General features: G+C 52.7%; 5 protein-coding genes across 5 annotated transcripts in view; 3 read left to right on the plus strand and 2 right to left on the minus strand.

Moving 5' to 3' along the window:
• K452DRAFT_166979 (uncharacterized protein) overlaps nt 1-147 on the plus strand; it is a 1,861-nt gene extending 1,714 nt beyond the window's left edge. Inside the window, exon 2 of the mRNA XM_033535738.1 lies at nt 55-147. The gene's annotated coding sequence lies outside the window, so the exon portion shown is untranslated. The remainder of the gene's footprint in view (nt 1-54) is intronic.
• Nucleotides 148-2,469: 2,322 nt separating this feature from the next.
• K452DRAFT_167019 (uncharacterized protein) lies at nt 2,470-4,728 on the minus strand. The gene has a single exon (XM_033535741.1). The coding sequence runs from the start codon at nt 4,548-4,550 to the stop codon at nt 2,841-2,843; it is 1,710 nt and encodes a 569-aa protein (XP_033398848.1). The 5' UTR covers nt 4,551-4,728; the 3' UTR covers nt 2,470-2,840.
• A 2,690-nt stretch (nt 4,729-7,418) lies between these two features.
• On the plus strand, nt 7,419-7,933 carry K452DRAFT_317368 (uncharacterized protein). The gene is made up of 2 exons (XM_033544055.1): nt 7,419-7,597; nt 7,668-7,933. Exons 1-2 carry the CDS (start codon nt 7,484-7,486, stop codon nt 7,839-7,841), a joined length of 288 nt encoding a protein of 95 aa, XP_033398849.1. The 5' UTR covers nt 7,419-7,483; the 3' UTR covers nt 7,842-7,933.
• An 899-nt stretch (nt 7,934-8,832) lies between these two features.
• K452DRAFT_357540 (uncharacterized protein) lies at nt 8,833-10,596 on the plus strand. Its single transcript, XM_033546128.1, has one exon. It carries the CDS (start codon nt 8,854-8,856, stop codon nt 10,558-10,560), a length of 1,707 nt encoding a protein of 568 aa, XP_033398850.1. The 5' UTR covers nt 8,833-8,853; the 3' UTR covers nt 10,561-10,596.
• Nucleotides 10,597-11,714: 1,118 nt separating this feature from the next.
• K452DRAFT_357541 (uncharacterized protein) lies at nt 11,715-12,619 on the minus strand (the record flags this gene model as incomplete). The annotated part of the gene is made up of 2 exons (XM_033546129.1): nt 11,715-11,820; nt 11,869-12,619. Coding segments are annotated over 2 exons (855 nt in total), but the record flags the coding sequence as incomplete, so codon positions are not given.
• Nucleotides 12,620-13,450: the final 831 nt, after the last annotated feature.

Here is a 13,450-nt window from a genome sequence, read left to right on the forward strand (position 1 = left end):
TTTTGTTTATACTAAGTCTTGATTCACGTTGCCCTAACACCAAGTTTCGAACAGGGGGGTCAAGAAAGTCTCAGTAAACAGTTGTTCCAGTCGGTAGGTAGCTTCGCGCTCGTAAAACCTTCGATCGTACACGAACACCAACAAACAAGCACGAGAAGCTGCCGCTGCCAGTCTCAGGACTAATGCAGGGCGTTGATTTGCAGTAAAAGAGAGAGAGAGAAAGAGAGAGACAAAGACGGCGCAATGTTTCGTTGTTTTATTGTCTATAGCCTTGATCCTCATCCACGGTATTCTTTCTTAACTCTTTACTCTTTTTGTCCCGGTGCCAAATGCGCCCCCTACGGTATAAAGCGGTGTGTGAAACCGGTCCTCAGTTGTAGCATCAATAAGAGGACGCGTGTAAGAGAAGAGGCTTTCTCTGTGCTATAATACCTACCTAATCACCTACTCGCCAACTGACAAAGCATCATTTTGCACTATTTCATTGCACCATCTCAGTATATACAGGCAATGCCGTAGTCTCCATCTCCCTGATACGGAACACGCAACTACGAACGGCCGCGTCTCTACTCGACTGAGAGGAGAAATTGGCGCAGCTCTATAGAGAACTAGACAAGTTCCCACGACGAATCTGAAGGAGCGCGCTAAGCTCCTACATATCCAGCCGGTGCATTTCTATAATGTCAACGTGTGCGGCCTCCGAGTTTGGACAACGGACACTGGCGTGGCGGGCCCTGTTTCCGCTTTATCTATAAACAATTCCGAAAGAGTTGGTCCTGTGATCAAAGACCCTACCTGGTTTATACCACAACAACGCTCGCGACAACGCCTATTCCACCGCACACCTGTACCTATATAAGATGGCGTTTGCTCGACCAAAACGCAAAATCATTCACCACGCATTCACAGCGAAACTACGACACAGCAATGACGAACCACGGAGTTTCTACAGCGAACAACCGCCCCAGGCCGACCATGGCCTTCCATGTCAGGCTAAGGGACACGCCCCTCGACGATACGCAGACGACGCGCGAGCTTTTCGAGGCGCTGGGCCTCCCGCTCTTCCGCCCCGCGAACCACGCCCTGCCCCGCCACCGCCTGCCGCCGCACCTGCACATCACAGCGCACGGCAACACGCCCGGCGACGCTCCGGCAGGCACGCTGCACGCCCGCCGCCACAGCACCAGGCAGCCCGCCGCGCCAAACGCGACGCTCTGGAGCGCTCTGACGCCGTACCCGTGCCTGCGCGACCGGCCGCACCACCCCCAGCACGAGGTGCGCCGCGCCGAGCTGCACGCGTACTTCCGGCGCGCTCCCCGCGCGGAGCTGGTCGACACGGTCGTGCGCGCGCACATGGAGGCGCAGGTCCTGGGGTACGAGTATAATTGTGCTGTTGACGCGTACGAGGCGCAGCGCCGGCGCGTCAGGGGGCTGGCGCCGCTGCCGTATGTGCTTGGGCCGGTGGGCGGGGGGGAAGAGCCCCGTTTCCCGGCGGCGGAGAAGTGGGGTGACGGGGGCGAGGCGGGCTAGGGCTAGAGCGGGGGGGCCGTAAACGCGGTTGAGGCGTTTGCGCGCGGGCTAGGGTTTGCGCCGCTGCTGGAGTATCTGAGCGAGCTGTTCGGCGACGTCCTACTTAAGTGGGTGGCGCTGCGGGCGCTAATTTTCCGCGTTAGGGATCTTAAGACGTGGCACACGCAGCTGGAGATTAGTATCCATGTCGCGGCTATCGGCAACGAGATCGCGGCGCTGAAGGCGTGGTGTGCCCGGCAGAGAGAAGCGCTGGACCGGCTGGCTCGCGAAGGCCCCGACCCTGCGCTCAGGCTGAGCCTGGAGCAGTGCGCGGAGCTCTTGGACAAGGAGACCAAGGCCTGCGAGATGACCTGGCTCAACCTGACCAAGCTTGAGGAGTACGAGGCCCTGTTGTTGCAGAAACAGGAGGGCTATGAAGCGGAGCTGAATGCTGCGGAGCAGAGGCTTGACGAGGTGTATGCGATGATGGTGGAGGAGGAAAGGGAGGAAGCGTGGATGGAACTGCCCAAGGACGTGTAGGGCCCTGACTTCCTTTCGGCTCCTATCCGTCTAGTCAGCCATTGTCATCCATTCCTCCGGCTTCCTTTGACTGTTATAAACACCTTCTAGCAACACTGCCCAGCCGCATACTAAGCCAGCGTTCTCACTGTGACCAGTAGATAAAATTAGACAAAAAAGCAAAAACATCACCAACACTAGTGCCCAGTTAAGCAACAAAATGAGCAAGCAACGCAACGAGCATGTCTAACAACGTGTTGAACAGATATCGAGAAAACATACCCTAGGAAAATTCAAAATCAGCGACGTGAATAATTTGGATACACTGCGCACCATGTAAAGTACACTAGTAAGTATTAGAAACAAACTCATCTATCTAGAGCTTTCAGCTTCCTCACCTACCCCACGCCGCGCACCAAGCCGCCACAAAAAACCCCCTAGCCAAGATCATCTTGACGCCGGGAAAACCCGCGCCGGCAGGGCGGCGGCGTTAAGGCCGTAGATAGTATTGCTGTACGCGGGGGCGATGATTATGCAGAACGACGCGCACGTTGAGTGTCTCGTAGGGTAAGGCGGCGAGCACTGTCGTGTGTACAACCTATGTGTGTTGGGTAGGGCTGCTGATGTTGTGGTGGGTGTGCCGTCGGAGAGGGAGCGGTGGTGATGATGGCGAGGGTAGATGAGGCAGACGTGCTCGCGGAGGGAAGTGGAGCGTGTGAATATGCATGCCAGACCTTCAGAACACTTCCCACAGCGCACCTCGCAGGGGGATATAGAGGCAGCACTCGCGACTAGAAGGCTTAACCACCAACCTACCCCAGCGCCTCCCCTCCCGTCCCCTCCTCTTGCCCCCCAAACCCATCATCGACCGTAAACACCATCTCGACCAAAAACGCCTTGGCCCTCACGTATGCCTCCCCCACAGGCTCCAGGACTTGGTCTTTATCCCTCCGCACCTCCTCCCTCGCACACCTACCCATCTCCAGCCACTTCCCCATGAACAACGCGTCCATGCACGCTCCTGCCGTGATTGCCCACAGGACCAGCGCCTCGATATCCTGCGTGTACAAGCGCGCAGCCCGCATCTCCGCCTCATCCGCTTCGTCGCGTGGGTCGTAGATAAAGGCCGCAGAGGTGCGCGCGCGTGCCGCGACAAACTCCGCGAAGCGCTTGTGCCGGGTGTGGGAGCCGAGGGCTTCGAGATGCGGAGCGACGCGCGCGTGGGCGTAGAGGCGCGGGTTTATGCCCAGGGCGCGCGTGAGCCAGTGTTGGTAGGCGAGGTAGTGCGCTGAGAATTCTGGGCTGATTTCGCGGTTGAGTGGCGCGGCGGTTTGCACGGCTGGAGTGTTGAATGGCTCTTCCCGGGTGGGGCTTTGGATGTTGAGCGATTGGTGACGCGTAATTTGAGGACTGTTGGGTGAAGCAGGAAGAGTAATTTGGTCGTCAGACGCATCATCTGAAACGCCAGGAGGAGAAGGTTGATTATCAGATTCCAGAGCCTGTGTTTGTTCTCGTTCTCGTGATGGCGAGCGATCGGCGAGCTTACGTTTGCCCTTCCGGCGGCTGGCGAATATATCCAGGTTCTGCGAAGAAAGCGGAGGTTCAAATCTGTCAAAGAGTCCTAAGCCGTGGTCGACAGGCGTCATTTTGTATTCGCGAGGCGTCTCCAGCACTCTCGTCTCTGACGGCGAAGACGCAACGGAGCAATCTTTCGGGAGGCCAGTTCTCTCAGGTGTTGGTGTCCGAGCGACGAGTGTCTTCTTGTATGGCGGCGGAGCGTTGTCTTCACGAGTGTCACCTTTTTCCGAACCACGAGCACGTCCGCCATTGAGATCGAAGATATTCCAATTGATTACAGTCGCCTCTTTTCTATCGTAAATCTTGCCCAAATCAACGCGATGTTGGACAAGCGTGCCAGCAGACAACCTGTCACATACCGTCTTCAGACCATGCCGGGCAAAGCTGGTCGGTCGCACGTAGACGGCGAAGCTCCGTGATCCGGAAAGGGACTGAAGACCGCGCAGAAGATCGCTGGAAACAGAAGTACTGGGCTTGATCTTCGTCAACGAGGTCACTGGCATTAGCACGTACCCAACGTCGGAGAGATCAAAGTCCAGGCGGATGAGCATGTCTGCCTCGGATAATCCGGCCTCTTTGACTGCTGAAGCGATGGCTGGTGTCTCAATCTGGGATGCTGGCAGTGTCTTTTGCTGCAGAGATGACAGTGAATTCAGAGGGATGACGAAGAGCAGTTCTTGTAGCCGAGAAGACTTGCGGACAGACTTGACAGTGAAGTGGAGAGAAAAGCGTGCAAAGGCCTCTCCACTGCTAGCATCAAGCCCAATTTTCAACAACAACATGGTATCCTGCTTGTTCACGGCCGAGACAGAGCCAAGGGTACAAGTTGCGCCTACATCTTCCCACTCGGCCAGAACGCGCTCGTAGACGATATCTTTGAGTTGATTATTGCAATGATCCGAGCCTTCATCTTCAAATGGCTGTGCCTTCTCAACATTTGCCATGTTTACGATCGCAAGTCGCAAGTCTCAACGAGGGTGGGAATAAAGTTGATGTTCGGATGTATGTTTGGGAGCAAAACCTGCGCCTAGACAAGAGATAGTCAGCACTACACAATCAACAAGGCAGAAAAGGACAATTGATTCCCCTGCGCCAGACGGCGAGGATCCCACCCACCCGGGCTTTGTCGAACAGCAGATGGTTCGAGAGTAACCCTGACTCTACCCGATGGACCACGGCAACTTTACGAAACAAATGTTGCGAGCCGACATATTGCAACGAAACTGCTACGCGCGAACCGACCCACTGCGAACGTCGCCAGAGCGTAGCACTGCTCCACAAGGAGGACGGGCGTGCCGACCTACTGCAAGTGCGGCTTGAGAGTAACACTGCTCCACCAGACAGTCGTGCCGACCAACTGCAAATGCTGCCCGGGAGTAGCACTGCTCCGCGCCAGGCGGGCGTGCCGACCTACTCCAAGCAGCATCCGAGTGTAGCACTGATCCGTCCAGCAGGCGTGTCGACCTACTGCAAGCGCGCACCTGAGAGTAGCACTGCTCCATCCAGCAGGCGTGCCGACCGACTGCAAGCTCCGTTCGAGGGTAGTTCTGCTGCGCGCGTTCCGACCCATTGCGACGCATTCTTCGAGGGTATCCCAGCTGCCAAAATCATTTGGTTCAAGTGCGCGTAGTCCATCGCCCGCCCACCCGGGCTTTTGCGGGGGGAGGAGCAGCCCTGACTCGATGAGGAAGAACGGAAGGTAGGGGAGGAGCGGAGTACTGGATCGATGGCAGCGGCGGAGAGGCCCGCTAAAGAATGAAGTTGCTGGCCGGGAGCGACTGCGGGTGCGCCTCGGGATGGCAGCGATGATGATGCAACGCCGATGATGGTGTGTGGAGATGGATGGCGGTGGTGGACCGTGGACGTGTGTCAGCTCGCGACCGCGACGTGAGGCGGCACGGCTCAATAATATTCCGGATCACGTGCTATCATCTTGGTCTTGGCGGTGAGCACGCTCCACATGAGCTCTGTCTTACCTTACTTCCATCCACCATCATCATCGCCCCGCATCAACACAAAGCACGTCTCAAAGTGCGGAAAGGTATCAAGGCAAAGCCCCTCCATCTTGAGCAATGTCGGGATGAGGGAACCCGCGTCGCTTGGCTGATGGCTCGCATCCTGCCGAGGATCTTGAGAGCGGCGAAGCTCGCGGCCTCCGTCGACATGAGCGCCTCAGCGCCAGCTCCCTGCACTCGCGGATAAGTCGTTAAAGATCGCGCCTGGAAAACGGCTATCTGTGCCAGACCAAAGAGCTGCAGCTTGCCAGCTTACCGCTGCTCGCTGGAAACCTCAAGCCGCTTTGCCGCGAAGCCTCATGAACTGCCTCAACTGGGGCGGCGGGGCGAAGCAGCTCCTGAGTCTTGTTTGGGTGGGTATAGAGGTACAATATTCAAAGGCTAGTGGAACTCGAAAGGGATGGGAGGCGCCTTACCTCCTGCGGCCTCTCGGAGAGCAGTTCAGCAAAAATCGAGCATATTTATAACCCCGGCCCATCACAGCCTGCGTTCATTCAATTCGGTACTCCCCCCGTCCTGCACGGTGCTTCCACTTTGCTCAACTGCTCCCATGATTCGCCGTTCCAGATGTTTCAAGGCTTCACCTTGGGAGCACATAGGCTCGGTCGCCCGGAAACCTCCGGATCCCCGACAACAACATGACCCACCACGTCCATGCTAACCGCGAGAGCACTAGCTGCTGTGCTATGCTAGTATCATTCCCGTGCGCTTAGTAGTCGAGGCGTCTGTACTGCGAATCGACATTCGGGAACGGTTCACCAGCTATTTGGCTCTCAACAAGGTGGGGATTTTGCTGCCGCCAGCTTGCAAAGGTAGTGTAACGCACATTTATCGGCAAGGTCATTGGTAAGAAGAGCTCGGATGATGTGAAGGAAGGTTCTTATAAGATTTTGGCGGCGCCGGCGGAGAAGATTGAGACTTGATGAGCAGCTAGGGGAGAGGTCCAGATGGAGACGTAGGATCTGGCTATGGGAAGTGCTAGAGAGCGGGTAGATGGTAGTAGGTAAGAGGACATGGACATGGTTGTAAGCTTCTTGCTGGGCAAGGTTGGTTTATCTCCTGTTGAATCTTGAAGCTCTGAATTTCTCTTCCACTGTCGTGTTGCCTCCTTTTCCTTACTCATATCCAAGACTCAGACTTATGGCTAGACAAAGTGTATTCTGTAGGGGCTGCTTGACTTGTTCACTATCTTGCTGGGAAGGAAATTATGCGCTTGCGGCGGCTTGTCCACTGCACCCTCGACTTCCAGCTTCCAGCCAATCTCTCCGCCTGACCAAAGAATCATGTCACGCCACAACACGGTGCGTCAGCACCAGTGCCGGAGTCGGACTGATCTCGCGCGGTGACTGAAAATGGTAATGGTATTTCAGCTCTCGCTTATCACCGCACCGGCTTCGCGTCTCCGGACGAGTCTCCGTACTACTGACTCGGGCCGGTTCCCTGTATTTTGCATCTGCCAAGCGCTGGGAAGCAGCCGTGGAGCTGCTGTGGTTTGCCTGCTTACCTCACTGTGTCAGGAATATGACAATCATGTGACTCACTAAGAACAGGGTCATGTAAGCCACTACGCTTGGCGGCTTTAGATACGGGCGCCGGGGTTCTTGGTTCTTATGTGGGAAGTTGTTCTACTGACTTTCATAGGCCGCAACGGTTGTTGTACAAGAGAGAGTGAGCTGATTTGCTTTCGCAATGAGTAAGGAATACGAAGAACCATTGATATGCCCAGAAAAGGCCTCGAGGATGAAGGCAGTGGCCGAGTACTTAAACCCACGCAACATCGCATCTATCTTGCGGCATCACAATCCACCAGTCTTTCATCATTCGCTCAAGAAACACTTACAACCCACCACTCCTATCACAATATGCAGTTCCTCACTCTCATTGCTCTTCTGCCGCTCGCTCTGGCCGTCCCGGCTCCGCAGGCCAACACCCCATGCGTCTGCGAACCTAAGGTCTGCCTCCTGATCTGGCCCGACGTAAGTGCTTTCTTTGTCCGAACACAAGCCCGTCCAGAACATCTGCTAATTTTTCTGTCCCTTCACGCAGTCCTGCTACTGTGCCAACCAAAACAAACTCGACTGCTACAACAAATGCGGCGGCGAATACCCTACTCTCCAGGACTGCACCGTCGATCCTGTTATTCCATCTTCTGGGGCTACTTCCGCTGTCGAAAACAGCGTGCCGGAACCTGCTACGGCTGCCGCGGCTCCCGCATCTTAGGTCCGGTATCTAGAGGCTGGAGAAAGAGAAAGAGGTATTTAGTTTTGGTGTTGGTTACTGCGGAGGTTGTGAGGAGGTAATTTGAGTAGCGGTTCTCTCCTTTGACAGTGTTACTATCCTTTAGTCTTTGAAATTCATTGTCTTTGATTTGTTATGTCATGTTCGACGAAGACATTACTTGAGGATTGAGCAATCTGCAAGCCATTACTGTCTAGGTCGAGCCTATTCGCCCCCCCCCCCCCCCCCCCCCCCCCCCCCCTCAAATGTCTATCCGCCCCCCCTCTACCTACCGCTTGCCTAATCGGGTAAAGCGCCTGGTAAAAAGCGACTCCGCGACTTTGTAACTTTATATCTTCCTATAATATTTCTTCGCGGCTACCTAAGCTACCTAAGCTACTTATACGTGATAGAGCGAGAAGGCGGCGGAGGAGGACCCGGGAGTACTCGCGCACGCGAAAAAGCGACGTTTGTAATATAAACCTCTCTATCTGTCGTGCTGTAACAGCGAGGTTAGAAATATAGAAGTTTTTAATTAATTTTTAGTATAAAATAAGAGGTGCTAGTTTATGTTCCCTGCCGACGCGTCCTTCTGCGGCGTCGCGAGCGAACGGCGCGATCGGGTTACGCCGAAGTTAACTTTCTGCTGGATAATTACCTAATTAGGCAAGCGGTAGGTGGAGGGGGGGGCCGGATAGACATATGAGGGAGGGGCAAATAGGCTCGACTTACTGTCTATTTGGCGTCCGGGTCGCATGAGCGAAATGGACTGCTCAGAGAAACCGGCCAATTAGAGCATATACTCCTCAAGCGAGGGCCCAATTGGTCGATTTCGCTGAACCTTCTATTTCGCTTATGCGTCCCGGACGCGTGTTACTTCCAAAACTGTTGTGGATATCCTGTCATGTGATCGTATTTTAGGCAGCAGCCGGACCGCTTAAAACCCCTCGGTTCTTCACAGTCCAAGTAGTCAACATTCTTCCCTTCTTCCCCACATGGAACCATTGGAAGAACTATGGACCACTCCACCAACCTTGCTACTAAAAGGCAAGCCGAATCACCTTTACCTGGCACGGCTGCAGGTTCCACCAAACGCATTGCCCTCAGCTACGAACAGGACAACAAGCGCGTCGCCCTCAGCATCGAACAGGACAATGAACGAGGCCCAAGCCTAAACGATCTCCCGGAAGAGTTGCTGGAACATATTATCTCGCAAATGAGTTCCTGGGAAGCACGCGGTCTGGTGCGTGTGTCGCGCAAATTTCGGCGGCTAGCTGAACCGCATCTGTACTCCCACTACATATATATTGCGAACTACTTGGGAGACGACAATGTCAACTATGACAACGAGGAAAAAGACTGGCGCAGCCTCCATCATCTTATCCGGACATTGATCGAGCGGCCGGACCTTGCTGCACACATGCACACCGTCGAGACCAATCATATCATGTGGAAAGAGTTAGGTTTATTGTCAGAAGAACGGATGAAAATAAGCGAGTGGCTCTGGACAGAAACGGCTCTGGACCAAATCGATCTTGATGAGACTTTTAAAACGACCCTCTTCTCCCGTCTTCCCCCAGTAGAACATGAGAGTGCTGCAGTGGCGTTGTTACTATGCCTGTTGCCGAACGTGGAACGGCTGAGCATGGAAGCTTCGTGGTTTGATACAGAGTCATTGGAAGGAGGTGACGCTCTTACCAATTTAGTCAAAGCCGTTGTTGCTCAGACCTCGCAAGTTCCATTAGAGGGAGGTCTCTCGGACACGGCTACAACAAATTCGAGAAGACCCCTTGCGAAACTACGACATGTGACAATCACAAATTTTGATTCTAACATGAGCGAGATGTCCCCGAACCTGGTCATGGCTTTGGTCGGTATTCCCTCTGTGCGCGAATTCCGTTGCGCGTGGTCAACAGATTTCCAGGGTGGCGTAGTATCGCCACACGCCCGCACCTCCAATATCGAGCACGCTACGTTCCTTTGGTGCAGGGCTAACATGGATGACTATTATACCTTCTGCAAAGTTTGCAAGGCACTCAAGTCGCTATCCTTGGTTTTTGGCAGTCCGGGATATAACTTCGAAACTGACAACAACCTCATGACGCTGCGCAGGGCCCTATTTCTGCACACTGAATCACTTGAGAGCCTTCTTATAGACATATCAGACAAGCCAAGATCGGCTGTACTTGGCAGCTTGAAACCGCTTCGCCATTTGAAGGCACTGTCTATCTCTGGACAGCTTTTGACCGGATATCGCCCAGGTCTAGACGGTCCAGACAACAGTGCCGCTCTCATGGACCTACTTCCAACTTCACTGGAAGTTTTGACAATCAATAGCAGCGTTAAGGGCGATACAGCACTGGAAAAATTCCTCGCAACTCTTGCCTACCATGGTAAAGAAGTTTTGCCGAATCTCAGGCAGGTCGAAATGCGCCCTCGCAAGACATTTGTCCGCTGGTATTTCCATGAAGTTATTTATCTTCACGTTTCTGCAGAATTACTCGACCAATTGCGGCCTGTCTTCACGGGCTGGGGCATTCGATTGTTGGGCCCGGAGGGCGCTGACGAAGATGATAATTTTATAGGTGGTGGTGGTGATGGAAATGAGTTTTATTCCTACTATCCACGAACGAAAATCATGGAAAATCCTCATCAGAGAGAATATACGCGCAGTGCGTTTCCCCCTTTTTCCCAGGCTTATCCGCTTTCTTCAAAGTTTTGAAATTCTACTTTAGCATCACACATCACTTAGCGCTCGTTAATTATAGGTTTTATCACTGCTCTTTTCCTCTCTAAACATTTGTGAAATCAATTAATAGCATAAATCCTAGAGAGTGATATAATATAGAAATAATAGCTATTATTAAGAAGTTTAGCATATACCCTAGCGCGTATAAAAATTCGCGCTTAGGGGATATTCGTGCATATTTTTTTTTATACTTATTCTTATGGGACTATTTTATTTTATAAGCCTGCCCTCTCTAACCAATATCTACAGCCTATCTATTAGCTTGATACCACTCCTCCTTCGTCATGGCGGGACTAGACGGTTGAAACCCCTTCCTGAACTCCTCGCTGCTCAAAGTATGCCAGCTTGGGTTACTACAAAGCTCCCAGTACTCTCCATAAACATAATGCACGGCCCCCTTATTTCCTAAAGTCCTCGCCCACTCCTCCCTCACTTCAGCGTCCGGTTTCCACTCCCCCCAAGGAAGTGCACACAACGAGAGCTGCGGAATTCCTCCATCACGTCTCCATCCACTAGAAAATGGGGGCGGATACGTTATGGTCACTCCTGAGAAATGCTCAGTTCTTCCTTTCGGTGCGTATGTAAACGCAAAAGCCCGATACTCTCCCAGCTTAAGGAAGGCAGAGCCTGGGCGCAGCGTCGTTTTGTTATACAGCACCAACCTCTCGAGCGATGGCATGTGTCGCACACCCTTCGCAGCAGCGATAAGCAGCGTGCTCAGCGACTCGTTCCGTGGGCGCACGCGGTATCTTCGCGCGGTTCTGCTACTCACGAAATTCCAAGTTGGTACTGACTCGGCTTCGCTGGGGGGGCGGGGCGGCCCGGTCTCGTAGGGCGTGGGCGAGCCAGTGAGTGATGCGAGCTCCTCGGGTGTGATTTCGTCAAGAATGTTGGGACGAGGGGGTGCAATGTCTGTGCCATCGGCTGTGGTAAAGTACCACTCGCCGTTGGGAGCGAGTGGATCGAGTTGGATGTCGATGTTTCTCAGTGTTGTCGACTGGCAATATCTGAAAAGGTCGGGGCCGATGCTGAGGCCTTTGAGCCAGAGGCACGTCAATCTTTGTGATGCTCTGGAAAGCGCCTGATCGAGTTTATCTTCCTGGCTGCCCTCGCCGCTGTAATCAAGACCTGGGGGGGCTTCATCACAAATTACTGAGAAGTTACGCTCAATAGTAACACTGTGGAGGGCCGGAGGGTTGCGTTCCACCAGCTCATACAAGGAATCGGCAAAGTCTAGTGCTGTTAGAGAGGGAAATGATAGAGGGAAAATGGGAAAAATACCTCTTCTTACTTTCCTTCTCACTTTTTTCCCGTACGCACGGTGCTCGGAGAAAGTAAGTTTCAGATTTTCCAAATAAGGAAATTTTGCAGCAATGCGAATCCAGTCACCCGGCCTCAGCTGCCTTTTTTTGCTATAGTCAGGAACTTCAAAGTAGGTAATGCTCTGGATTTCAGGCAAAGCGGCAACCTCATTTTGAAGTAAACTGTGGACATTGTACCGCCATCGTCTACTCCAGTAATAGTCAGGACTGGTCTTTTGTTCCCAGGTAGCTTTGAAGCGCTCGGGATCCTGATTCTGAAGTTCTCGATCGGTTGGGGCCTCAATCCGTCTTATCTCAAGTGCAAGCGGTCGCTTTCTGCTATGATATCGTTTCCTTTCTTGTTCGACAAGAAACAGAAAGTTGAAGAGATCTTGAAGCTGCTCTGAGATTGCGCGATTGTTTTTTTCAACATCTTGATCCGTTTCGCGTTGGCGCACTTCGTCGTCGCTACAACAAGGGAGTATGATGCTGCACTCGATGCCGCTTAAAGCCGCAGCTCGATGCCCGAATGAGCCGGTGAAGCGGGCGCCAAGCTTCTCTAACTCGTTGGTGTTTACTCGAATGTTGCGGAATGTGCGGCGTTCAATGTTATATTGCCACCTTCTTGACACGGTCGCAAAGACTGGTAGTTGATGATCCACCCAATGGTCGTCTTCATTGTAGGCAAGAGAAAGGATGAAATCGAACAATTCTTCCGGAAGGGTTTCCATAATTCAGGTACGAAGGACTTGATGTCTGTGGGAAGGTTATGCTGTGGTATATATGTTTGGAGGAATGTGGGGGCCAAATCCTAGGCAGAAAGTAGGCCCGTACGCTCAGTGGGGGCTGGAGCCTGGAGTGTCGACGCGATACTTTCGATGGTGATTTTAGATCCAACTATAGCTCGCAGTACATTGCCGCTTACGTCCTCATATTCAATTGTCTTCAAAGTGATAGTCTGCTGAAAGTCTTTTCTGTCTCAATACATGCAGCCGTCTCACCGTTGAAAGCCGTCGAATTTTTTGTTAAAGTAAGCATCAACTATTTTACCGAAACAAAGAAATGCGATGACAGAGCCCTGAAGATAAAGAGCCACGTGGCAGTTACACAGCGACTACGGAAACATGGGTAAGGCGAACCAAAGAACATCACTCGCGGTCGCGCAAACAACAAGACTGCACAAATACATCTTTTCCGCGTTCCCATAGGTATGTTGCACTGATTAGGCGTTGCATGTAAACAGTCGTCTAAACACGTGAATTAGACGTCTATTCGCACTGAATAGGCGCGCATAAGTGACGTGTGCATATTCCACCGGTTTAGTCGTCTATTCAGGTGTTATGCTTGCTTATTCTACCAGATTAGTCGTCTAATTTAGTAATATTGCAGTAGCGTGTCTCAGATTTATAAGTTTACTACGATTCAAATTCCCTGTTATATGCATGATTATTTCTAATAAGGAAGTTAGAGAATAAGAAACAGTTAAGATCGACCTAGAAATCACCCCACTCGGGCGCACAATACTAAAATAGACGACTAAACCGGTGGAATATGCACACGTC

The sequence above is a fragment of the Aplosporella prunicola genome (genome assembly GCF_010093885.1).
Source record: "Aplosporella prunicola CBS 121167 unplaced genomic scaffold K452scaffold_9, whole genome shotgun sequence".
NCBI lineage: Eukaryota > Fungi > Ascomycota > Dothideomycetes > Botryosphaeriales > Aplosporellaceae > Aplosporella > Aplosporella prunicola.